The 25,649-nt window shown below is 38.0% G+C and overlaps 1 protein-coding gene across 11 annotated transcripts in view; it reads right to left on the minus strand.

Annotated features, from left to right (window-relative positions):
- GTDC1 (glycosyltransferase like domain containing 1) overlaps positions 1–25,649 on the minus strand; it is a 185,775-nt gene that overhangs the window by 123,658 nt on the left and 36,468 nt on the right. For 5 of the 11 annotated variants that reach the window (XM_052791184.1, XM_052791190.1, XM_052791187.1 and 2 more), the window contains one exon: positions 1,597–1,807. The exons of the other annotated variants lie outside the window; for them this stretch is intronic. In XM_052791184.1, coding sequence (XP_052647144.1) covers positions 1,597–1,778 — 182 coding nt within the window. In that variant the 5' untranslated portion in view covers positions 1,779–1,807. The remainder of the gene's footprint in view (positions 1–1,596; positions 1,808–25,649) is intronic. 11 annotated transcript variants of the gene reach the window in all.

The following is a 25,649-nucleotide window of genomic DNA, read 5'->3' on the forward strand; positions in this document are numbered from 1 at the left end:
CTTCAAGTGAGTTTTCAAGCTGCTGGGTTGAGGGGGGTTTTGTTGGGTTGTTGGTTTTTGGGGGGGTTTGGGGGGGGGTCGTCATTCCCCCCCCCTTCCCCCCCAAGATGCAGGTTACTTGACAAATTGGAGTTAAGTTATCTTAGGTCAATGTAACTGTAAGTTAAACTAATGAAGTGTATGTCTATGAGTGATGTCTGATTAGTTTAATACAGTTAGTGCTGGACAGCTTGGGCTGCTGACCTTGAAGGAACACAGATAACATTGCGATGCGTTGGAGGATGTGGTTGCGATACAAGACAAATTTACATAACAGTTTGTCATATACACTCCTCCAAAACAAAATTGTTGCAAAAGGAAAGCTATAGGAAACCAACGCTAAAAGCCTCGCACAAGACAAACCGGGCAAAATTAATTATAACATTTGGCTTGAGATGGTAGCTTATTTTAAATGCAAGCCAGAAGCAGGCACAGAAAAGGTGCGGACATTTATATCGTATGCATCCCAAAACGGATTAGACATGTTTGGGGCAACACTGTTCAAATACAGCCTTCTATAGCACAAGATCTATTCCTGAAAAATCATATTGCTTCCCCAGTCGACTAAGTCTACTTGCTCCTGGTAACAAATACCAGACCCAGTTCTGAACTGTAACTAGTTAGCACATCATTTAGGCGTGCTCAGAGCCCTGCTGAAGTTTGTTCTGTTGCTGAAAAGCAGCTGCTTGTGCTCAAACATCCCTGTGCACGAACAGGCTCTCTCCACGAAGGTGCAAAGTCAACTGAGTGCTCATCTACTACCCACGCCGTGATGCTCTGCTGCATGCCCCGAGCGGAGCAGCACGTACAGCACCACGCGATATGTCCCTGCTCGAGACAATCATCTTACCACATCTCAACTGATCAGGTAGGCCAAGCAAAATTGCTTGTTTTAAAGACAGCTTGGTTCTGGAGTGACTGATTCTCACTACATGATAGCTATCTGTTGACCTAAATAGTCTGCTTTTATCAGTCCAGGTTCTAGCTGATAGAAATTTGCCACTTACATAAATGCATAATTGACATCCACAGTTGCTGGCACATTACAGAACCGGACCGTCATTAAGATAAAACTGCTCCCTTAATCCTCCAGGTCAGCTGAGTAGTACACTGATAAATCAGACTTGCTAATAGATACATCGTGATACTGCAAGTGAGGAAGCTTGCAGCATTCACATCTGTGCCATCTTTCAACCTGATCTGTGAAGCACAGTTTAAACCTTTCAGTATTACTGAATTCACTTGATAATTATTTTAAAATAAGATGTACATATACACGTATACACCAACAGGTATCCGTATATTTGCACTCTTAGAGACTCTCAAGGACTACCGATGCAAGACAAAACAGTCTAGGAAACTCTAAAACATGGCAGTAATTTCCCAATTAAACCCCAAGAAGTCAATGCAAGAAGAACAACTTGTATTGTCCACTGCAACTCTCCATTTGCTTGTGCATACATGCTTGCATGCACATAACTGAAGACTCAGCTCAAGAGACCTGATTGAAGGCCTCCCTGTAATTTAAGTTCAGAAATTATTCAATCCCTGGGTTACCTGTAATTAGTACTTGTTGGCACTGTTTGCATGAAATAAAGAGCGGCAGTCCGTGCTTTCCAATGCCACTTCTTGGCAGGAAGCGTACAGAGGACACAGTCTTCTTGTAGCTCTTCCTGGAGAAGATCCATCAGCTGTTTGTGGGAACCACCATAAAAGGCTTCAATGAGAAGAACACTCATTTTCCAAATACTTCAGCACTGTTTGGATTCTGAAAATGACAACAGAGAAATATTTTACTTTAGAAATACTTTTTTTTTTTATTTAAGAAAATTATATTGGAAAAAGCGCAAACATATTGCAAGGCATTACAGTGTCGTAATTTTTCCCGTGAAATTAATCCTTCATATTATATTAATGAGTTTACTTCAGAAAAAACTACTTAGCAATTATGATGACAAAATTATCACACCTATTAGTTTCAACCATTAAAAGATACTGTTTGTAATTTTTAAATGAATCAAAGCGTGCAGGACTTAAAAAAAACCTGTATTTTGAATTTATTGTTTTGTTTTCAATCAGATATTTAAAAGCAGCTTTACTTTACACACTCACTCTTAAATACATACAATTCTTCCATAGCTTAGGAAGTAGCTTATTCATTTTTACATAGGTTTGGCCCCTTTTCCTAGATAAAACTAAAGAACAACTAAACACACTGCAGCCCCTATAGTTGCTAATAAGGGTAATTTGGGTGACTTAAAGCCAGAGAGCAGCCTGGGGAGACGCAGTCTGAGCATCCCCTCGGGACTCTCTCCTGCATCGCTGGGAGCTGGGATCACCACCCGAGCAACACGCTTGGACCCTACAAGAGATGTAAACCACGTTGAGGGTTTTGGGTTGGGTTTTTCGTTTTTTTGTTGGGTTTTTTTTTTTTTTTTTGAGTACTCCAAAATGGCTGGAAGAGAACCTTATCACAGGTTTAAGGAAGCTCTCAGATGACAAGCCACAGAGCTGCTCACAAACAGGATGCAAAACGTGCTGCCCAAAGTGAAGGGAAAGATGAAAACCTTGTGACTATTGCTCATCTCTTTCATGAGTCACAGACTTGGGGTACTGAAAAGCTGCTTTTCAGATGCTTCAAGCAAAACCATCACATACAAAAGTTGAAAACAAAACCCTGAAAGGTATTCACCATCCATGACTGCCTCCCTCATGGTTTCCTTCTCGACATACCCTAACAAGGGAGAACTGACTCTCTTTAAACTTATTTGCTCAGGCTTCGTGTTTGATGCTGTATATTGCAAGACTGTACATCCATTTCCTGACCTGTAATTGCTAGTGGTTTCAGACTGTAATCCTTATCTTCTCAAAGCCTCTGGTGACAAGAAGTGAGAATTCAACAGAGAACTACGCACTCTCCAGAAAATCTCAATCATCATCTCAACCTTGAAATTTAGTTAAATTCAAGTTCGGGTTAAAAAAATCAGTATTCTGTAATCAGAAAGTAGAAAACAAACAAACAAAAAAACCTTACAAGTGCACTGTAACTATCGAAAGATCAACTAGCCAGCAACAAAAATCCAAACACTGAATAAATTTAATTGGGAGACAAAATGTAAGAAGCCTCTAGACAGCTTTGAGCCGTTGGCCCATCATGGTGTAAGCTGAAACGGCAGTGTAGATCTGCTGGGTCACCACAGATCTATCAGCAAGAGAAAAAGTATTCCATGCTCTGGATTTCTTGCCATAATCCAGCCTGGATTCAGGTTATAATTTGCTCTATTATTCACTGCCCTGTTCTGTTTCAAATAAATTATTTTTTTTGACAAATATATTCCTTTCAAAAGAAAAAGGATAGCCTTCTGGAAGCAGAGATTTCACTCCATTTTGGAGCTTGCTTCTTTTCAGGTAGCAAAGCAGATTCTGATTTCTTTTCCACTGACCTAATTTCAAAAATCACACTTTTGAGATCACTGACGTTTTCTGAATTTACAATGATGTAACCGAAATCATACTCTCTACTCCAAAGCCCTTTTGGAGCCTGCAGGGTAATAACTGCTATAAAAACACAAGCTGTGTTTTAGAATATGCACTATTCACCTAAAGAACAATTTGTAATTAATCATGCTACGCTTGTCATCAAATGTCGCCGAAAATTTAACTCAAAGGACTAGAGGGAAGTGTTTTGCAAATTCAGCCCCTAAAAAAACGGGTACGTGAAAAGTTAGTAAATGCCACTGAGTCAGTCACTCAGGGAGAATGCGTTGCAGTTAATTTACAAATCATTAGCAGTATCAGTAATAAAGTAATCCGTTCATGAAATATCTGATCAAATTGCACTTCATCAGACTAGTTCTGAAACCGGTTTTTATCACTCGGTTTAGCTGAATCGACAACGTGCTCTTTGGTTTTATTTTGCAACAGTTCTCACTGTACGTCGTCCCTTATGGGGACAGAGAATGACTGTACATGCTGACGGTAAGACACTTTTTCAGTTCTCAGGTTTCCTTCTTGCTTAGAGATCCTGACATTTAGGTTATTCTGCATTTATCCTACCTTTAGATCTATTAATAAAAACGCGTTATGCAAATATTACACAAATATTGCCATACAATAAAGTCCCTTTGGCTATTTACATCGGGAAACTGCATTGAAATTGTGGATGCATCATGGAGTGGGTGTTAGATGGCTCTCGCTATGTAATTCTTCATAACATTCATAGACCCCATGGCAGCAGCACGCGAGGGTGAAAATCAGCAATGACACATTTTTCAGAGACGATCTGAAGCTCAAAGGCTTTCTTACATTACTCTCGCTCCCCCCAAAAATGTAGGTACTGCTCACTAAAATCCTCACTAGCATTTGTAGGACTCCAGTGTCGTATGATCTGTATACATTACCAGCAATACACATCATATTCAATTTAGAAAAAATGTTATATAAGGAGCAGTATATGGCATGCTTTGTTCTTGTTTTGTTTTTTTTTTTTTACAAGATGCTACCAAAATATGAAACTACTAAAGAATAACGGCAGTACGATATATGTCACGTCAACTTCAGGGGTTGATTAAGCTGGAGCAATGAAAAGTCTTCTGTTTTAAAAAGATACACTGATAATGCAAAGGAAATTATATATACACACTAGTAATTTCTTGTATTCAAAAGGCACAGAGGAGGTAGGACACAGCCATTTACCTCATATTTCACCCACATGACTTCCAGTTTTGTTCACATACAAAAATAACATCTATTATTTTTGCTTTATTTCCCTTGACCTAGCCAAGTTAAGGTAAATATGTACCACATACTCCTCGGAGGTCTCGAAAAGACACAGCTGATAAACGGCCTGAGAACATTCACCCTATCTGATGGAATGCAATCCTCAATTAAATATAAATCACTCCAGGTATTCTTTTCCCCATTTCAAAGAAAACAACAAATACTAGAAAAACAGAACTGTTTCCCCTTTCTCATTACAGTGCTTCCTCTGTGGAGCCAGCAATCCTGGGTGTTCCTCAAACAGCTCAACCCTGTCCGCGGGGCTGCAGCACCCTTTGCTTTGAAAATCTGTTACTCTGCCTACACCGTATGTAGCAGCACCTTCTTCAGGATATACATTACTAAGAAATTATCTGGAAGAAGAAAATCCTTCCAAGTGCTAACGGTGTCAAAAGTGACCTGACTAATACAGAGGTATACTGAAGCACCGAGAAATTTAGGTAGGTAATTAGGTGCTGTCTCAAAGCCAGCATCTCACAGTGACATTCATCCAGGAGTTTTGTCATTTGCTTCAGCCCTACCGCACGGTGAGCACGTTGCAGAAAAATGGCAAGTGATGGAGTCCCTAAATGGGTCACTGCTGTTTGATACAATAGTTTTCCTTTAAAAGAAATTCTGAGTACTATGCAGAGTAATAAATAAACATTTACTTTAATGGCACAGAAGAATTAACTGTTCAACTAGCCACAGAAACCATGCCTTCTTTTTAAACTCTAGGTGAACACCAACTAAAGTATTTTTGTTAACCAACCTAGGTAGAGAAAACTCATCATTTTCCGTGATTTATTAAAGAACATACATTCACTCTGTCTTATAAACAGAAGTGTGGTTTCACAAACATCAGCGTAGCTCGCATCAGAAAGCCGTCATTAGCTCCATTCATTGACGTATTCAGACAACATAAATTACAGATCATGTTTAAATATCTGTCCAACAAAATAGTTGAACAACAATCCAAAACCAAAGGAATAATTGTTAATATATTCCATAGGTAGAGAGCTGCTATTAGTTACAGGAAATAAGGTATATGGTTTCAGTAATGATTGTTTTAACGGTCACAGTCCCACACGTATGAGAAATTTATTCCACCACCGTATCCAGAGCACACGTGGTTCAGTATCTTACAACTCAACCGACTACAAAACACACCAGGTATGCATTGTGGACATAAACATACTTACAACCTTTGATTATTTCCGAAAAACACACTGTAATACCTAATACAGGCAAAAAATTTTCACGTTCCACATTCTGATCAAATGGGATTTTCCAAAGGACTGTTACAGGGTCTTTACCTTTCTTCCTCTGCCCCTTCTCCCTCCCAGCCCCACAATACGCACCCACCCGAAGGGTGGATGCGGCGAATACACACACACAAACCCAGATTGAAAGAGCCTGCGTTACCCTCCCACTCATGACAATGACTCACCGAAACCCCAGAGCTATACCTTAAACACAATCACATCTTAATGTTTGACCAAAATTTACCTCGTATTTAGATCACCCAAAAGTACCGGCTCTAAGGTTTGTCATTACTAAACTGTGTAAGTGCACAAAGCAAGAATGCCACTTAATTTATCTGTTATATAAATCAACTGGAAAAAGCAAAAAAGTCTCTACTTCTTTTGAGAATGCGGTAAACCAAAATCGCTCACCTTTACTTGGATGTCTGCATCAGCACGAATATTAATTTACTGGTGACACCCATTAACCACAGTCTGTCCCATCCACACAACCTGAGAGTTGCAAAAACCTACAGAACACCAAAACCCAGTATTACCTGCAGGCACCAAGGATGCTAAACACTGTCTACCCTGAAACCTGTATGGATTGCACTACCTGCTTTTGTTTCACTGAACACTAAAACACAACGTTTAATTTTATTGTGCTTATGATCTACGTATCTGTTTTGCAAAGACGGTCTTCGTTACATTGACAATCAATTCCCAGCCAGAAATAAAAATAGTGAATGGGAGAAAATGGCATAAGTCCCAATGGTCTCAGGTAAGGATTCCCCATCTGGGAACTCTGCCTCAAAATCCCTTTTAGTGTAAGACTTATTTATGATACTTATTTGAAGTACTTGCTTAAAGGACTGCTAAGTTACTTGTCTATGGACTATTTTAAGATTACCGTAAATACACATATATTGAAAAATCAGCTGCTTGTAATACACTTTACACAATTTTTTTTTTTTTTCTTATTCTCAGAATTACGTTCCTCAAAATGCTCGCACATCAGAGCGTGGGGCAGGTGTGCATCCCATATAGGTGAGAAGCACAGCAGCGCTTGAGATGATGCAATTAGAATTGCAAACAATAGAGTTTTTAAAGAACTGTTTTAATCTTAACTAAAAAGCAAACTGCAAGGATCACCAGGTTCAGTCCTTACATCTGTGCTTTCAAGCCTGAAGCACAACAGCAAGAATTGAAAGTTACAGTTTAAAGATGTCCCACAGCTATTAATCCAGAGCCACCCTGACACAAGAGACGGTAATGGCTCCTTTTGGAGTTTACATATTTAGAAAGTAACATGCTGTAAAATTGGCACATTATCCTGTGCATGCTAACTAAACAATATTGTTATCAATCCTTATGAAAAAGTTGTTAATGCATATGCAAAGTATGCATTTTAAAACTCAGTATTTAAATTGTTTTATTATTTTATCTAGGCAAAGGCACTAATGACCTTCATCATTTCTTGCTGTAAATTAAATCTGGGGTTTTTTCAGCTACAGAAAAGCAAAAAAAAAAAAAACCTTAGAATTTTCTTTTCACCTTCTTTCCTGACATAGTCAAAGACTGTCATAAATACTTTGCATCTATACTTCTAGCCATCCTCAGTCAACATCTCTGAAGATCTTAATCCATACTGAATAAAGTAAATTATTGCAATTTATTTTTTTTCCAGTGGAGAAAAACATCTGTGTATCACATTTATAGTTAACTCAAAACCACACACAGCCGACGCTACCTCAGTGGGGAAGCATACATCCATCCCCCTTTGGAGCACGGCACTCAAAAGACATTTTTTCAGGGACATTTCACTGGCCGATCTCCTGATTCCCAGTATGTTGTGAACAGCAATTACAATACACAACTTGGTTTGTATGTCTCTAGTTGACCTACTAAGTGGTATACATGGGACTAAGTACTACTCAGAATAGGGCATCAGGGATACTAAATAGTCTGTAAACTATTTTTGTGAGTTCAGATTAACAAAGTTAAGTATTTTTAATATTCAATTAGGAGAAAGTTTTCTTGATTTCTAAGCCAAAGGAGAAGGGGTAAAGGCAAAGAAGAGGTGTGATGGAGAACCAGGGCCAAGCTCTGCCAGCAAAACAACCACAGCCACGACTACCCATTGCCAGCAAACCAGATTACTCTTCCACAGAGCTTGTTCTTCTGCCTCCTCCCTTTAATGGTCCCAATAGATCTACCAAAGTCGACATGAGTATGCTGCAGAGCAGTAGATATTAAACAATCAACTATCTTCACAAAAAGTTCTAACGTTATTTTGGCTAGCTCTTCAGGCAGTGACAGGATTTTTGGGGGGAAAAAAAAAGTTAGTACAGATCTAACACGAGAGTATAACCTGAAAATGCAAGGTTAGCAATTGTATTTGATAGAAAACTAGTTATTCTGATTTAACAGTTAATTATAAGCTCCCATTTGCCATGTAATTCAAAAGCCTGGAATAATGATAACTTACTTTAACAGAGACTGATAATGTTCTTTAATGGTATGTTGGTTTTATCCAACATATTTGGACTGTGTTTACAGTGCTTGAAGGCTCAAGACAGTTTACAAGACTCATCTTTTCCAGTACTGTACCTATTACTATAAATTTGATAATACTGATGAACTTGAAGGCTTACATTAGGTTTAAACAGATGAACAATACTTGACTTAGAATATCTCCGAGTGGATAGGGAACTAATAGGTGTGGTAATGGGAGATGTAGCGCTATTTTTAAACTTGACAGAAGACATATTAGTTGCTAGTTCCCTATTATAGAAAAAGCACCAGTCTGGTAATAACGATCTGGCATTTTGAAATTCCTCCGATTTATTAGGAATATGATGAGAAATGTGTTCCACACATTCTGGGCTTCAGACCAGTTTCTGTATAGAAAGGTAAGCATTACAACCTGCATTCGTAGCCAGTTTAAGAACATATATATACACTTGAAAAAATGACTTGCAAATATTTTAACTAATTTTATTTGAAAGACTTAGTCTATAGTTCCTATTAGCTAATTGATTAAAAGACAAAACACTTGTTAGAAGCCATCATTAGTTGCTCCATGAGATACTAGAATCACCCTGCATCAAAAAGTTGTTTACTGCAGCAAATCTGAAGTAGTAAAACCCTAAATGATGAAAAGCGAAATCATTCCTGTATCATGGAAATTTGGGATTTAGCACTTAAAACACTCCTCTTGTACAAAAGCTGGAATTGCAAGAGTTAATTTAAACATTAGGCTTGGTAGCCTGAGATGTTTGGCAGCAACTTCTGAGTGGGCACAAGCCAGACTTATTTTACAGTCAGAAACTATCCATTTGAATATGTGATGAAAGGATCTGCATCTTCAGTCACACCTTGAGTCAACAAAAAGGATGGGATGAGATCTACTGTCAAATCGAGTTCAACTGTGAAAACCAGGAGGAGTCCCACACGGAGGAGTATTACCGAGGGACAGTTTGTGAACTTCACAACACATGCCAGTAAGGTTACTTCAAAATGAAATTCAGTCATGATGGAAAATGGACTTCAAAAGGGATGCCAAATTTATCTGCCATGTTATTCACCTAAAGACCTGCAACACAAGCAATTTAAAATGATAATCATTAGCATTTTGCCAAGCTATGAAACCTTTCACCAAGTGAAGAGAATAAATCGCCATTTTCATTTGTTTATAAGAAGCAACATTTAAGTATTAGATCCCTACAGCAGTTTGGATAAGACGATCTTGTAATTCATAAAGTAACTTCAAGGGTGCAAAGTTACCTGCACAAAAAAGTCCTTAACTGATAAGTACTAGAAGTCAACAGCTGAAATAATTTTTGGTCTTCCACTTGCCCAACTCTTGTCTTCTCGGGAGAGAGCTGAACCAGTGCTTCATACTAAGAATCTATGAGAACAGAAATACATGTCATTAACTTCTGTCCAGTCAGCAGCATGGCATCCCTTTCAGAAACTGCTCAAAAGCTCTCAGATTCAACAGCGAACATCACACAACATTGAATGAGGACTTCATGCGGCGCTAAACATATTTTTCCATTTTAAGAATACTTACATCCTATTTCCAATTTGACATACAGAAGATATGTTATCCACAACAACTTATAAATCTAGCACGATGAGAGTTGCCAACTTGATTTAGCAGTGCAGCATCATGTTTCCTGTAAATAATTTCCCTATAAAGTTTTGACTAAGCCCACTGAAAGGGCTACAGCAATATTAAAGGCTCCGGAGTATGGCCAGAGTGCTTTCTGACAGCTCACTGCAAGTTTTCCCCAACATCTCTGCTGACCCAAGAATAGCAAATCTAAGGAGTTAAGTCACTTGTTTCCATTCTGCTGTCTGCAGAGCCTGCAAAATACTTGCAACGATTTGCTTATAGCAATGAAGAAAAGCATATTCATACATTTTATTTTACTTCGCAAGTATGAGAAAGTTAAGGGGTCTACCTCCTCCACTGGGAAGTATCTATGGATACACCATCGCAGAAAGCTGAAAAATACTGACATGAGTTAAATAAAGATGTCATGTTATCATCTGTCAATTGAAATGGTGAGCATTTCAGGAAATATTTTTTTTCATGAATCAAAGCGATATACAAGCATCTCAAAACAATCTGTTTTGGAAGGTTATCTTGGTTATTTTGTAAACAAGTTTAGGTTCTGAGTTTATGTTTTAAAAACAGATACTGCAAAAAGAATAAATATTAATGTCTGGGGGAGACCCTAACAGACACGAGACGAGCATGGCCCTTTTTAGCACTGCCAGAGATAACAGCAAGGCAAGGACATGCAGAGAGGACATCAAGATGTAAATTTTTTCCTTGAAGATTATCAGATGGCTGATACTAGAAAGGCACCATTAAAATCACCACCATCAGAAAGCCTGTGCCTTAAAAACTTTGCTTTTGTTGCACGTAACAAAATCTGACTATAGCACATGATCTGCATTGTAGTCTCTAACGAAAAAAAACCAGGCAGGTTTTTTATTTTCATTATATATCATGAAGATATTATTAAAACTCCCTCAGGATTTCAGCTTTAGTGTCACTTGAGAATCACTTCTCCGCCTATCTGAAAAAAAAAATAAATAAAAAAGGGAGTCTCAAAAGCATTTACCCTGCCTGAGTCAACTGGCCATGCTCATAAAACTTTCCTCCTAAAATCTGAACACCCTTATCAAAATCAAACATCCTGTTCAACAAAACTGAAATGACGCTGTCACTCATCAGCTACTTCAACTTGAAACACCAGAGCACCTGCAGAACCTCGCACGCTCCTCCTGCAAACTGGTACAACGTTAAGAACATTAAGTACGGTTTATAATGGCCGTGACTACTGGGGTGCAGGAAAAAACATTGTCACTGCAGAGCTCAGAGCTCAAGAAACTATTTTAAGGTCATTACTGGAAGATCCTAACTATTTAAAGTTTAGCTAGCTATTAGTAGATGCTTTTTCCTGACATTGCTGATACAATGAAATGCCAGAAATACCATTACAAGCCAACACGAGAAACTGTTTACACCTCACGCACACAAGGTCCGTGCTTAATGTTCCCACTTCTTCATTTCGAAGTCACAAAGATCACAAGTTTCACCAGCCAGTTAAAGATCTGTCCTGACTCATACTAAAGACTTAAGGGTTGTGCAGTTATTCTAGCCGTTGGGAAATTTTTGGCAATACCATCAGTTAAGCATCCACAGCAGCCATAAGCAGCTCTTAAGAGGCCTGAAGAAAAACAGCATATGGGCAGCTTGGAAATACCTCTAAAATAAAGGTAGTGGTTATCTCAGAGAGTCTTCCACATGCAGACTCAAAGCAATGCTACAACTAAAACCTCTGATATTACTTTTCGTTATGTTTTTTCATATACAAAGAATAGTCAATTGTGGCGCTTAAGACATTGAGAAAACACATCAGGTACTCATCAGGTCTCAAAACAATCTTAACAACTGCTCAGCAGAAATAACGTGGACTTGCCAGTACTCCTGCAAAATCTGCAGTGTTCACTGTTGCTCTAGATGAAAGCTGTGAACTCTTTTGCTGTGAAGGCTTTCAACCCAAACACACCAAACTGTAGCACTAGGAAATCTTCTTGCCTATTAACCAAGCCACACAACAGAAACTGCTGTTAAGGTGAAGTAGAATCATTTATATAAATTAAAATTTTAAAATGGAAAATATAAAAATGCAATTTTTAATAGTTTCTGTCTTTGCTAAAATGCCAATGAATTCAGGTAGTTTTAAAGAAGTTGCTTAGTGTTGCCTTCCAGCTGACAAAAGAAAAAGGGAAATTGTGAACCGTTTTCACCTTCATAAACTTCTACCCTTAACAGCTACACCTTCTTCCAGTCAATGTAACAAATACACTCTGCTGAGCAATGAAGTCTTAGAAGTCTGCAAAAATGCAAGCCAAGAAAATTTAAGCCCCAAAAGTTTGCTTTATCTAAGTGGATTTTATTGGTGGTATATTGGAAGTTACTCTATGATCCAGGGAAGTTAGTGCATCCTTACTCATCAGTCACAGTGGAAAATAAAGATGCTGCATTTTTGCTGTGGCTCTGGACACCACTGTACTTGGCTATTTCTAGAAAAAAACAGGCAAACAAGTGCTTTGCTTATGGAGATTACATTAAACCTATCTTCAGTTATCTATTTATTTTGAGATTTTTGAAAATCACTTTCATTAAATGGATCTGAATCTAAGAGAGGTGTTACATGGGTCTTATCTTATTACAGAGTAAACGATTCAGATCTTTCTGAATCATTTCAGATCCGATCTCCCCATCACTGTTTAAGCAGAGGTTGGTCCCACAAAGATCAGTTAGCTGTAGATGCTTGAAGGTGCTATATGAAACAGATCTAGCTCCACATTTAAAGCAGATATAGCTCTGGAAGACACTTCACTCTCCAAATTTGAATACTGGAGATATAATTAAAATATAATTAAGAGAGAGGAGAAGGGGCGGGGAGGGAAAGAGTAAGTTGCCTCCAGCAAATATATACAGTGGAAAACCAGCATAGACAGAGTACCCAAATTAAGCAGTACCGAACAAATGCTTTGAGAAAAGAGTTATTTCCACCTATCTGCATCGATCATGCATTAGTTTGCTTCCGCTGAAGAGAACCTAATCCAAACTCTGTTCAAAGTGGTTAAGTATCCATTTGTGAGGTGCATTCAAAATGCACTACGATGAAAATCTGTTTTGCATGCCAATATCCTTGGAGAGGGCAATATTTATGCAAGATGATTCAAGCTACTCTTCAGAGCTGCAGCACTCTGCCTTCCCACTGAAGCTCTGAATAAGTATGGACAAGAGATCCATAAATGATTTTTCCTAGAGTCTATAGACAGTTGGTTTGCTAACACTCATGGAAGCATTTTCTTTGGCATTAACAGAATGACTTAGAAAAAAGTCTGCTTTCTTCTTTAAAGCAGTTTTTCTTTTCAAGCTGTGTAACACCACTTGATATTTAGTGTACATTCAACTCACAGGAGCTACTCAACCAAGCACTAGGTTTCAGCATACTGAAGGTGCGTTAACGGTTGACTGACAAACGTAGACCATTTCACATGTTTGTGTTTATTTACAAATACCACTTACATACTGCTGACATTTATAATGACACCTGTGATGTTGCTGACATACCACTATGTTTGTAAAAGTTTGCATCTACAGGCGCAGTTGATTCCAAGAAACTTGCTGGCGAATACACACAGCATTTCTTTCCTTTGACTGTAACTAGAAAAGTTATTTTGACTATTTCCTATTTGAATAGGAAAAAAGCTTCAGTAACAAGGTTTAGCGAGGCTAATCCCTCCACTGATTTTCTTATCGCTCAACACTAGTTCACTTGATTACTTTTGTCAACAATTTTCTCAAAAATTTTCTCCTGACCATATTACTGGGTTGCTTAAACTATACTGTAGACACATATTCATACATACACAGAATTTCATATATCGGTTACTATTATTGTTGCCTACTGACTTGATATTCCAAGTCTATGACCTCTAAATACAGCACTTCAGGCCCTTCCAGAAACCTCGACACAGTGTTTGATGACAGAGAGATACTTGGTTTGGTTTTGTATATGTAGGTCGACTATAAAGAATTCATCTAACAATGGAGGCAAAAAGGGAATGTAGATGATTTATTCAACTTTTCAAAGTCAAAGGAGTCCTAAACTATCTTAAGATGAAACAAAACACTAGATCTATGTACACGTTCAATTTACAAGTTAAGTGTAAGAAAATGCTTGGATTTGATAAATAAATCTAGCAATTACATACCTTCTAACCAAACATCTTCAATTGTTTTGTTTAAATATGCTTTAAACAACAAAATATAACTGTTCTACCTCCTCCCTCCAACCCCAAAATTGTATTACATCTTCTGCCTGGTGTTTTCCCATTATTAAAACCAAGAGTATTCATTTATCTCCTTTCATCCAAAAATGCTGAAGAGCTCTAACAAACATTAATTAAACCTCACAACACTCCTGTGAGGTAGATAGGTATTGTTATCTCTACTTTACAGATGAGAAAACTTGAATTAAAAATTGTGATTTGCACAATTTTCCAACAATAGTTTTATGGTGAAGCCAAAAGCAGAAGAAAGGAGCAGTGATTCCTGTGTCCCTACTTCCAGCCACCACAATACACGTTCTCTTTTAAACCAGCAGGAATTTACTTGCCATTTTGCCACACGTAAAAAAACATTCTGAACAACAGTGTTAATTTTTCATTAGCATAAACCCTTGTAAGAAAATACAGACAAATACGTATTTCACCCAGACTGTACTTTCATTTCATTAATTTTTTTTTTTTTTAACTGAAAATGAGACAAAATTTTGTGTCCTCTATTAATATCATTCTTCATCTGGTTAGCTGATGAATTCCATCTTCAAAAGGAAAATCCACACTTCTTGAAACCATATGAATTTTCTCATATGACTGAATCCCTGATTTCCTCTTTGCATTTACGTTTCTTAACATCTTCTACTTTGTTTCCTATTCTTTCACCTTCTTTTCTAATTATTTCACTTTCTTTTCTAATTACTCTCCGTTGTACTTACCTTAGTCCTACAACACCTTTTTTACTTCTTTAAACTTTTTCAATGATGCAATAAAATCTACAAATGATAGACTTACAGCATATCAACTACTACCTTGATGAGAAGCATATCAAATTTTCCTGTCTCAAACTACCCTCAATTCCAACTTTTTCCTATGTATGGACATGTCTAAAACATCTCCTATCTGGTATGTCTACAACTTCAAATGTTCTCTCTCCCCATCATGCCTCATTCCTCATTAGGAAATCTCCAGTTCCAATACAGTCTTTTCTTCGCTGTTTCAGAAGCAAAGCTTCATGGCTCCCTTGCCTTATTTTCCTTGCCTCATTTCCAGTCTCACTTTCCTGTCTGTCAATTCTTCCCTATTCAAATTGTCTCAAACACCTTTACAAACAATCTCTTTCTTCCTCCTCCATCTTACCACATCAAATCCAAAGTTTTCCTCTTCACCTCTGAATTTTTTCCCCCCCCAGTTAGACTCAAGGTTCCTTTCATCCCGTTCTTCTCATTTTCATTAGACTTGCTTGGTACATCTCAACTTCCCATCAGAAAAAAGGAACAGCTTTCAACATGTTGCCAGAGTCATCCATTTTTTGATCAATTCTACTCCATATGCTCTTTCCAATCTCCCCAATCTTCTGTTCTTTTTCTCTCCTTTCCAGCCGCTGCTCATGAATACTTTAAGTCTGCTAACACTCTTCTACACCTATTCTGTACATGCTCCTCTAAGCCTGTTTCAACCTCTGGTCTTCTACACACCTTCTCCTACCTTCTGTCCATGAACTCTTCTGTGAGCACTACGAGTTGAGACCCTGAACACATCTTGCACATATCTACGAATGCCTCTGTACCACTAAACCAGACTGCCCCATACAGTTTAAAATTACTTCAACAATGCTTTCAATTAGTCCAAGAAGCACAAGAGTCCAGCCTCATTTTTAAGAAGGCTAAATTTTTGATTTGTGAAGAGACTTGCTGAAAACGCTGCAATCCTCAAAACCAGCCAAAGAATTTTGCGTGTTTTCACAAATCTAACAAATCTGTAGTCTATAAAAGTGTCAGTCTCCAACTCTGCTGTTTTACAAGCTAAGCTGGCATCGTTAATAACTGTTTCTGAATGGACATGCACACCACTCAAGTTAAAGAAGCAGCTATTAAAATACAAGTAGATTAAATAAAGGGTTTTTTGACAAAAGGATTGTTACATTTTTGTTGAAGTTATATGATTTTCTATGACTTTTTATTTCTCCAATCTTGGAATCAGCATGAAAAGTTAAATTAGCTCTTTTTTTTTTTTTTTAAAACCATACCAGTTAGCACATCTTGTTTGTACCGCTTGCTCTAACGAAGTGAGCCTACATTTGCCAGTGTACAGTAAAAACAGGTAGCTTTGTTATTCATATACTCTCTGCAAGTGGCAACTGCCCTCATCATATGGAAGCTGCAACAAACGTTCAGTCACTCTTTTCTCTTTCAGCTCTCAAAATTACAGCTGGATTCTTCAAGCATTACATGTGGTTTCTTGCGTTTCAAAGCTTCTGAACTACTTGGATTGCAAGAAGCAAAAGTTCTGCCCACAGATACTTTCTTGCTCCCACTGATTTCATGCTACAGCCAAAAAAGTATAGATTGGAAGTAAGATGCTGCTTGTTTCACGGTATACACTGGTCAGTGTATACAGCATCCCCCCGACCACACTTCAGCTGAGCAGAATCCCTATCTGCTTCTGCAGCACACAAACCCAGTCTATTCCTTTTTCATCATTCCACAAAGGTGAAGTTTCAGAAGAACTTTCTAAGCAAAGCATTTTAGCACATATGCTTAGGAGTACAAAAAGCCAGCATCAGGAAAATTATGGTCCTTCAACAGCTTTTTGCTGTTTACTTACCATCGTACTATTTAAATTCATGACTTCTACATTATTTCACAATGCACATACTATCTAATGGGAAGAAATAGCTGTGCTATTGGTTACTATTTGTTGCCATTCTGAGAAGATTTCCTGAAGCTCTCTCCATTTCTGCATGCGTAACAAAGGCCAAGAGTTACTTTATTTAATCTCTGCAGGCAAAAAAAGTTGCATTTTTTCCTTTCTAATATCCCCTAAGGTTACCCATTCCTTTGCATTCAGCTAGTGATAGAAGAAATATTTGAAATCCTTTGAAAACTTCAGATATGCAGTACAGATCAATAAGTTTCATTACGAGAGGCCTCTCACAGCACATTAGTCTCACTCTCCACTACTGTCATTTACTTCCTGCTTGATTTCCAATGTTTTGGTTTTCTTTCTTTTTTTTTTTTTTTTTTTTTTTAATTTTAGTGAATTTTTATCTCCAAAGCCACGAATGATGTGAGCCTTGCCTACCACAGAAACTGCCGCTAATGAGCATACTCTCTCCAATGCTTAAAAACAGGTTGGGACCCACAGAAAATCAGTTTCAGTAAGACTCCTACTCTTTTTTTATTTTCTTCTTTAGATATATCAACCCCATCCTCATTGAAAACAGTCACTTTTCCCAAATAGCTTCTTATGGTAAGACAACACAAAATAAAATTGCTTCTGAAACTCTCTAATAATTAATTTTTAACTCTCATATTACATAAAAAAAAAAGTTTGCCTCTGTAATAAATGCTTCACTTTGTGAGGACTATGATAAATTACCCTCTGTGGCATATGAAAATCCAGAGTGAAACTTGGTTTTCTCTTCTAAAGCCCCACACCGGGCAACATCAGACCAAAGTGTGAGCACCAGCTTCTCGGGCATCAGAGAAACACCGGGAACATCAGACGCTGAAACGTGTGTAGGTGTATTAGCAGTCCTACCATCCATCTGTCAGAAATCTTCGATGTTCCTGCACATCACCCACTGGCAGAGCTGTCTGCCAAGCAAAAATATTATGAAATGTTCATTATATGCTCAAATCTCCCCCCCTTCCCGAGGAGGAAATGGAAAAACCTGTCCCTACGCACACACATACTCACATTCGTTACCAAGAAACGGTGAAAGACTTTCAAATTCACCCAGAAAGAAAATCTACCAAGAGACCAGGACTGTGAATTTAAATATATTTTAGCAAACTTTACTTACCAGAGGATATACTGACTTTTTAGTTCACATAGATCTCATTTTTAAGGTACGTTAAAGACCGAGTTTACAATTAACTGAACAGACAGCGTACAAAAGGCTTTTAGAACTACACCATATGGTCGAGGGAAAGGAACAATCTGGACTATCCACATTTCAATCTGCGGGCTTGTCCACCTCTATAACACATTGTATTGCTGTAATAAAATATTAAGATAGAAATGTAAAAGTGAAAATAATCTATCTTTTGCACTACCAGGAACAAGGCATCCTAGTCTAGTGCGTTTAATAAATTTTTTAAGTTTTATGACTTTGGCATGCTGAATCAGATATAGTCAATAAAATTCCCAATTCATTTAAAACAGTATTTCCAGAAGGATATGGGTGGGTATTCATCTTATGCTTCAGGGAAATAAAAAATACCAGTTTACACAGGGTATACTGGCAGCAGTTTATGTAACAGATGACACATTCTTGGAAATCAAATAAAGCAGAAAGAAAATACCCATTGTTGCTTAGTGAAGGACTAATCACATGGTCACAGCTGGAACCAGTGTAAATCATTCATTAATAAAATTCTGTTGTAGTAGTCACTTTTTTCTGCTTCTCAAATGCCAATAGAAAAAAAAAAAAAAAAAACCCTCTTTCAATTCTTTTCAGAAGGGATACACTTGTAAGTATTCCATAGTAACTATTAAACTTACTAAATCTTTGCAAAAAACAAAAATGCCTACAGTGAAGGCACTGTTGGCACTAAGGAAAAATACAAATACTTAGGTATTTTATATATAATCCCAGAACATAGTCCAAGAAGATAATGCTACACTTGGGAGTACTGGCCTGACTTCTGATTGCACAGAATCCAAATCTTGAGAAAAATCAGCTGAAGTCTTTTGTAGAGCGCATTTTATAATGTAAAGGAATATAAATGACAGCCTTGTGAGTCATATCCCTCAATGTAAACTAGAAACTTGCACTAGATTAAATGCAGACACTACAGAGAAAGATCATGTAATACTCAAGTATTCCATAATTACATACTCCGTTGGATATAGGTATCATAGGCCCATGGCCAACTCTGCTTTGAGAAGGAGGTAGGAATAGATGGCCCCAAAGATTCCTTCCAATCTGAATTATCCTATGATCCCATGTTCTTTCAAAATATAGAGTTGTCCCTTCTTGAGTTGTGACCCTTATTTTCTCTTTCACTTAAAAATCTAACAACTGTTTCAAGTTTTGTGTTTCATTGCCTCCAACAGCAGGAAAAAAAACCCTCCTACAAATCTATATGACTTTGCAGATAGCAAGTTATTAAATCACAAAAATCAGATCATCCTCTGCAATTATTTTGAAAGCCTGTTCGTTGTTCTACTCACAATACCACAGGATAAGAGGCCTGTTTTTCTTACCATTTCGGAGAAACTACTGAGAACAGTAAATACAAACTATACCATTTGATGCTTTAAACTGCAACAATATAAAGTAAATGGGATAGGTTTTTTCTCCAGTCCAAAAGAAAAATCAAAATCACACCATTCTTCATCATTCAGTGCAAACACCGCAAGAACAGAGCATTTAAAATTGTCAAGAATTCCTTTAATTGAAAGGTTTCTTTAAATTTAAAAGCTAAAAATATATTATCTCCTTCATTCTGTGCCTACTAAGCAGTCTGAGCAAAGACTTAAAGCACTCTGGCTTGATAGGATATCTGGGTTTTATTGTCGAGCCTGCTAAGGACTTCTCAAATCTCTATCAAGCCATGAACCCTTGAAATACGGCTGCCTAAGCCCTGTACAGCCAGTGGGAATGCTCAAGTGTAAAGTTCAACACATGCTTACATTTTCACATGATCAAAGGTTCAATTGCTCTGTTCTTCAGTTTACTGTAGTTATTCCTACCTCACAGTGACATCCTCAGTAAAGAGATATACTTTATATGAAACTGGTTAATACAAAAAAGAAAACCCCGGTTTTCTAGTAATTAACTTCAAGTGGTATGAAATGACAGTTCAAAGCACCGTCGCTGTTAATAGCATTACTTACATACAGGAGGAAATCTCTACCTAAGAGAACTAGAATATATAAATGAAGTATAACAATTTTGTCAAGTTCAGAAACAAAAAAGACCCCCAAATTTCCTGCTAACTTCTATTTTAGCAGTTATCTGTGTAGTCTTTGTCAGAACAGATAAAATCTGAAGGCAGGCATGTGAATTGAGTATGTAAATGCTAAAGAAAAATCCATAGCTAGAAAAGCAACAGCAAAAAGCATCCGTTCTCACACATGTACGGTCCGTCATGCAGACAGGCAGCTTTTATATAAGATACCATTTTCTGCTCTTCCTCTCTTACAAATAATAAAAGTACTGCTTTTTTTAGTTACAGAAAAATGCAGTAAAGCAGATCCTGACTGGCCAGGATATACAGGTAGGTTTAATTCATGCTGTTTGGTGATGTGTTTCCACAACAATAAGATGATTATGTATTTATTTTCAAAATAAAAGCAGTGGAGGAGCATATCTGACCAGCTTATGACTTTAAAAGAACTTTTGTAGATGAATTAGATAATACACTTCTCCATCTGATCAAAGGAGGCTGCCATTGCGCCCAGGAAGAGCGGCCAGGCACCTCGCTCTTCCCCATGCCGGAGCCTGCCAGATCTCCTGCTTTTCAGAAGTCTGTCCAGGGGGCTTTGAAACATAATGAAAACAGGCCTAGGACGACTCCTCCATACGCTTCCCACAAAATATTTTATTTTCTTCTTCATTTGTCTGCTTCTAGATGAAATGTGAAGAAATAAATAGTTACAAATTCGTGGGGAAAAAGGCACATCAAATCAAATTCAGGCGCATATCCCCCCCGTCACACTTCACGTGCCCACACACTATATTCCCCTTGAAGCTACACCACATACACCTGACGGGCATTACACTGGGTTTTTTTAATCTGCTGCTAATGCTTACAAAGTGCACTGTTTTATTCTGACACTGGCATCATCAAAAGAACCACGACTAAATGATTTTAATGGTTTCCATGCCTAATTGCCGTTACTGGGCAGCCCCGTGAGGCCACGGTTCAGGCTACCTGAGAAGCGATGGCTTTGGTTGACAGCCGTACCTCCACGCAGCAACACCACCAGCACCAGAAATGGGTCCCCACACGCACCTCTGCACGGTTTGGATGGGTGTGCAGCCACAATCAGGAAAGACAAAACAGCATAAAAATCAAACTTTTGAAAATATACATCTATTAATGATTTTTCCTCACTGGAAACCCTGTACCAAGTTCTAGGTAGACTAGTTCTTTCAAACGAAGTGTGACAGGGTGAAAAAAAAAAAAAAAGCAGTATGTAGCTAGGAGACAAATATGATATAAGCTAATGTTAATGCTACGAAAGCTAAGATTTATCTTTACTAATACCTCTCAATGAAAACAAATGGACAGAATTAAAAACGACAAATTTAAGATGAGGGAGCACACTTTGGGGAGGTATGAAAAGGAGAGACAAGGAGGCACACAAGGAAGGCTGCTGCTGCCTCACCTAGAGAGTTGCAATTTATTTCGATCAGCTCTATTTAAATCAGTACCACAACTTTCTCGTGTAGACAAGCATCAGGATTATTAATTTCAGTGGATATTACCTGAGAGTGCAGAAAAACCCACAAGTTCAGGCATTTAAACTTCTGGGCTGATTTACACTTTAAAGTCAGAAGTAGTAGTCGTCTGAAGTGTCTCTACTGAAAGGTAACCAGCAAGTTAGTTTATTTAGTTTAGATCATTAAGGCATGAAAGTCCTCACCACAGTTACATGAACGAAGATAAAGTTATTCTTAGAAAAGGAATACATGTTTTTCAAAACATGTTGTGCCTCTGCAGCAGAAAAGGAACCACTGCAGAAAGAATGATGCTGTTGGATGAAAGAAGAAAGGGTAATAAAACTGCACCAAGAGTGAGTTTCTTAGGGAAGCGAGGCGTTGATTAATATTTTTGACAGTAACAGAATAAAAAGGGGCTGGGCTTAACCTAATAGCTATTTTACAACCTGTATTTTAGTAAACTGGTATTATATTTTGTAACTGTGTATTAAAATGTGTCCCACATTAGGCAGCAAATAGCTTTTAAGTAAACGTTTTTTCTTTAGCGAGACAAATCTTCAACACCAACTGCAAGTACCAAAGTGTTTTCTCACTCAAATGCTTTCAAATTTTTTTCTCCTCCTGTTTCACCCAAAATATGCAAACTTGGATGCCTACGACTAGCACATAAACCTGAATTATGGCATTTAAATCCATTCTTTAAAAGCTAAGCACTCAAATGGTCTGAAGACAGAAGCTTAAGCAAAAGCAACTACTCCCTCAACCAGGAGCAGCGAGCATTGACTCCACAGGTCAAATCCCCAGAGGTTGGGGCTGGAGGTGTCTGAAATTCTAGTCCTAATTCTTGTGTTTTTAAGGTGACACGTTGCTGCTCTCTTCTTCCCCACCCTGGCCTGCAGCTCTGTGATTTTCCGTGAGGTTGGCGAGGTTTCTTTGAAAAACCAAAACCAAGTGGCAAGCTCACGTGCCGGGTACAGGAGGGTGCTCTCAAAATGCTCACAGCATCACTTTTCATCTTCTAAGACATAAATTCATGTGATCTTTTAACAACTATTTATTTCACACCAAACCAGATATCTCCCTAAAGCCTACCAATACAGCCTGCAGGCATATTTCTTAAATAAAAGTACTGAATCCTTGTATACTTAAAATTTGCATAGCAAAGGGATGAATCAATTATCAGAGAAGTAGTAACACTGTGCAGCAACTGCTCACCTCCTGCACAAGAAAAAAAAACCCTGTTTTTCGGGTGGGACTTCACGTTTCACAATTGTGAATTACCATTTTCTTGCAGAACCATGACAAGCACGACTGCTGTTCAAGCTATTCGATGCATCAGCTATGTTCATGCAATTCGTATTTTGCATATGTAAACCATACCACCTCTTTACTTGTAGGCTTTATTTATTTCTGCTTAAAGGTTAATGAGATTGTACACCACCAATTGAACTAAATTAGTAAGACAATTATTTTGTTGGAATATTTCAGATAATTTCCTGTATCGTCTTTCCTGTAAACAGAAGTATTTCTGCCTACAGAGATGCTTCAGTTTCAACAAATCTAGCAAACTATGGGATTTCCAGCAGCACCTACATTAAATGATGTATCAGTAAATCTTTTCTTTTTTTTTTTTTTTTTTTTTTTTTTTTTAAGAAATATAAGGTGTTACATCAGACTGCATTTGACAGAATTAAATCAGTCCATTGCCCTGGCTGTGTTTAAGTGTTCAGAAAATAAGTAGTTATATTTGAAAACGGGGAACGAAGCGCCCCCAAAATTAAGACGTGAATTCTGCACATTTGTTTAGAGCACAAGAGTAACTTTATTTTACCTAAAGAACCAGACACTAGAAACAGGTAACGAGCAGAGGGAAGTCCAGCAGGAAAGATCCTGCTCACATGCTCATTTGAGAAATATTTAAGGTGAAATTAACTCTTTTTGCACTAATGGATCACAATTAAAGCTTTTCAAAAACTAGTACAGGAGGAGATCTACTGAAAAACTGTGATGGAGGCTATCAAGGCATGATACAGTATCTCCTGTGATCTAAAAATTTCTTATCTGCTACACAGCAGAACATAAGCTAAATGTCAGTTGGCTTAAAATATTGTAAGAAAAGGCTGTTTTCCAGAAAGGCACATGGCTGAACTGGGGCTGCTTGTAATCAAAGTGCTCCAGTCTTTGATTACAGGAGCTATATTTTAAAAATTACAGCGGGCCTGCTGCTGCCAGCCTCCCTCAAGCAAAGAGCTGCACCTACTCACACGTGAGCTCTCCGGACTGGGCACACATGGAATACTGCATATTCTTGTATAACACACGATGAATTTTCATGTTCGAAACATGACGCTGCTTTACTTTTACTCCCCATACAAAGCTGCCAGCGCTGTCCCATGCAAGCAGTGGTGCGATGTCATCTCCTAAACGGTGCCATGACAACTAACGTAATTACACCGAAATAGTATTAGCTATATTTATATTGGGGATAGTCTTACCACAGTTCTTAAAGACCTGTTCTGCTGCTGAGGAATTAACTGTATCTCCTCGGTCCCGTAGCAGCGTAATTAGTCATTTTGACATTCTGCCTCCCGCAGTGACTAACAAACTCCTCCCACTCTCATAATTCAGTGGAGATAGCTTGGATTTAAACTGGTTTAAATACGGTTCAGGTAACGTCTACTCACATGATCTCATTTTTTCCTAATACCTTATTTTAATTCACTGAAATGAATGAAAAGAATTGTGTTATGTGTTTCCTCCCATCCCCAAATGGAAATTTGGTTTTTGCTAAGCACCAAACCTGGTAACTCAAGGAGCTTCCACAGCAAGATTTCATGTTAACAGCTTCCAGTTACACAAGAAAATAGTTTTACTCCCTTCCTTCCAAATTCACCTAATACAAGGTCACCCTCCAGCTCACCACATCCCCACCGGTCAGAGAGCCTTTGCCACGGAGGGGTTCTGCACAGACCTATTTTTTACCATGATTTTTACCCTATTTACAGGCACGTGCAACTAAACACCGAATTTATTGCACATTCTGCAATAACAAAATGGCTAAACTGTCAGCAGTCTATACGAATGCAACACCTGTGCTCTAAAACACAGTACAAATTAATCAAAAATACATCTATTGTGTAAACTTGCAATTATTATGTAAATTTATTCAAATTATTTTATTTAAATTATTATTTAAATCACATCGTTCTTACAATTGCTGGTTTAGGAACCACAGCACCGGCGCCCGCTGCACCAGAATGCTGAAGAAAGTCAATTCTAGTCAAATATTTCCTTTTGACTGAAGTGCAAAACGCATGATCTGAATGTGTATGAACTCATTAGCAAAGCAGGTATCCACAAGCTGTGGGTAACTTCTCACTCTGCAGGCTACCTAACAGCAGATACTTCACCACTTTTAATGACCATCATCCCAGAAACGTGACAGAAGCAACCGAATCGCATTAGGCCAACAAAACATGAAGATGTTTTCAGAGATGTTTTTACTGTTTATTATTAATACTGAAGTGGAAGTTAGCACTTAAAGTATTTTGAAGAGCTACCCTTACTTTTGTGTTGAAATCACTGGAGGTATGATTATGGCATGCAAATCCTTTCGGACTAAATGCCCTCATCAAAACATCTTATAGGTACATTAAAAATTGAATGGGTATAAACAATTCCAGCAGCTTGGAGCTTGAGTTGGTACCACCGTGATCTCTGCAATTCAAACATGAACACTTGGGCTAGTTTGCATGGGAATACAAGCAACTAATTATTATCTTTTGCTTAAGGGCACGTACGGTGTGCTCTACAGGTATCGCCACTGCTTT

Source organism: Harpia harpyja, chromosome 7, assembly GCF_026419915.1.
Source record: "Harpia harpyja isolate bHarHar1 chromosome 7, bHarHar1 primary haplotype, whole genome shotgun sequence".
Taxonomy (NCBI): domain Eukaryota; kingdom Metazoa; phylum Chordata; class Aves; order Accipitriformes; family Accipitridae; genus Harpia; species Harpia harpyja.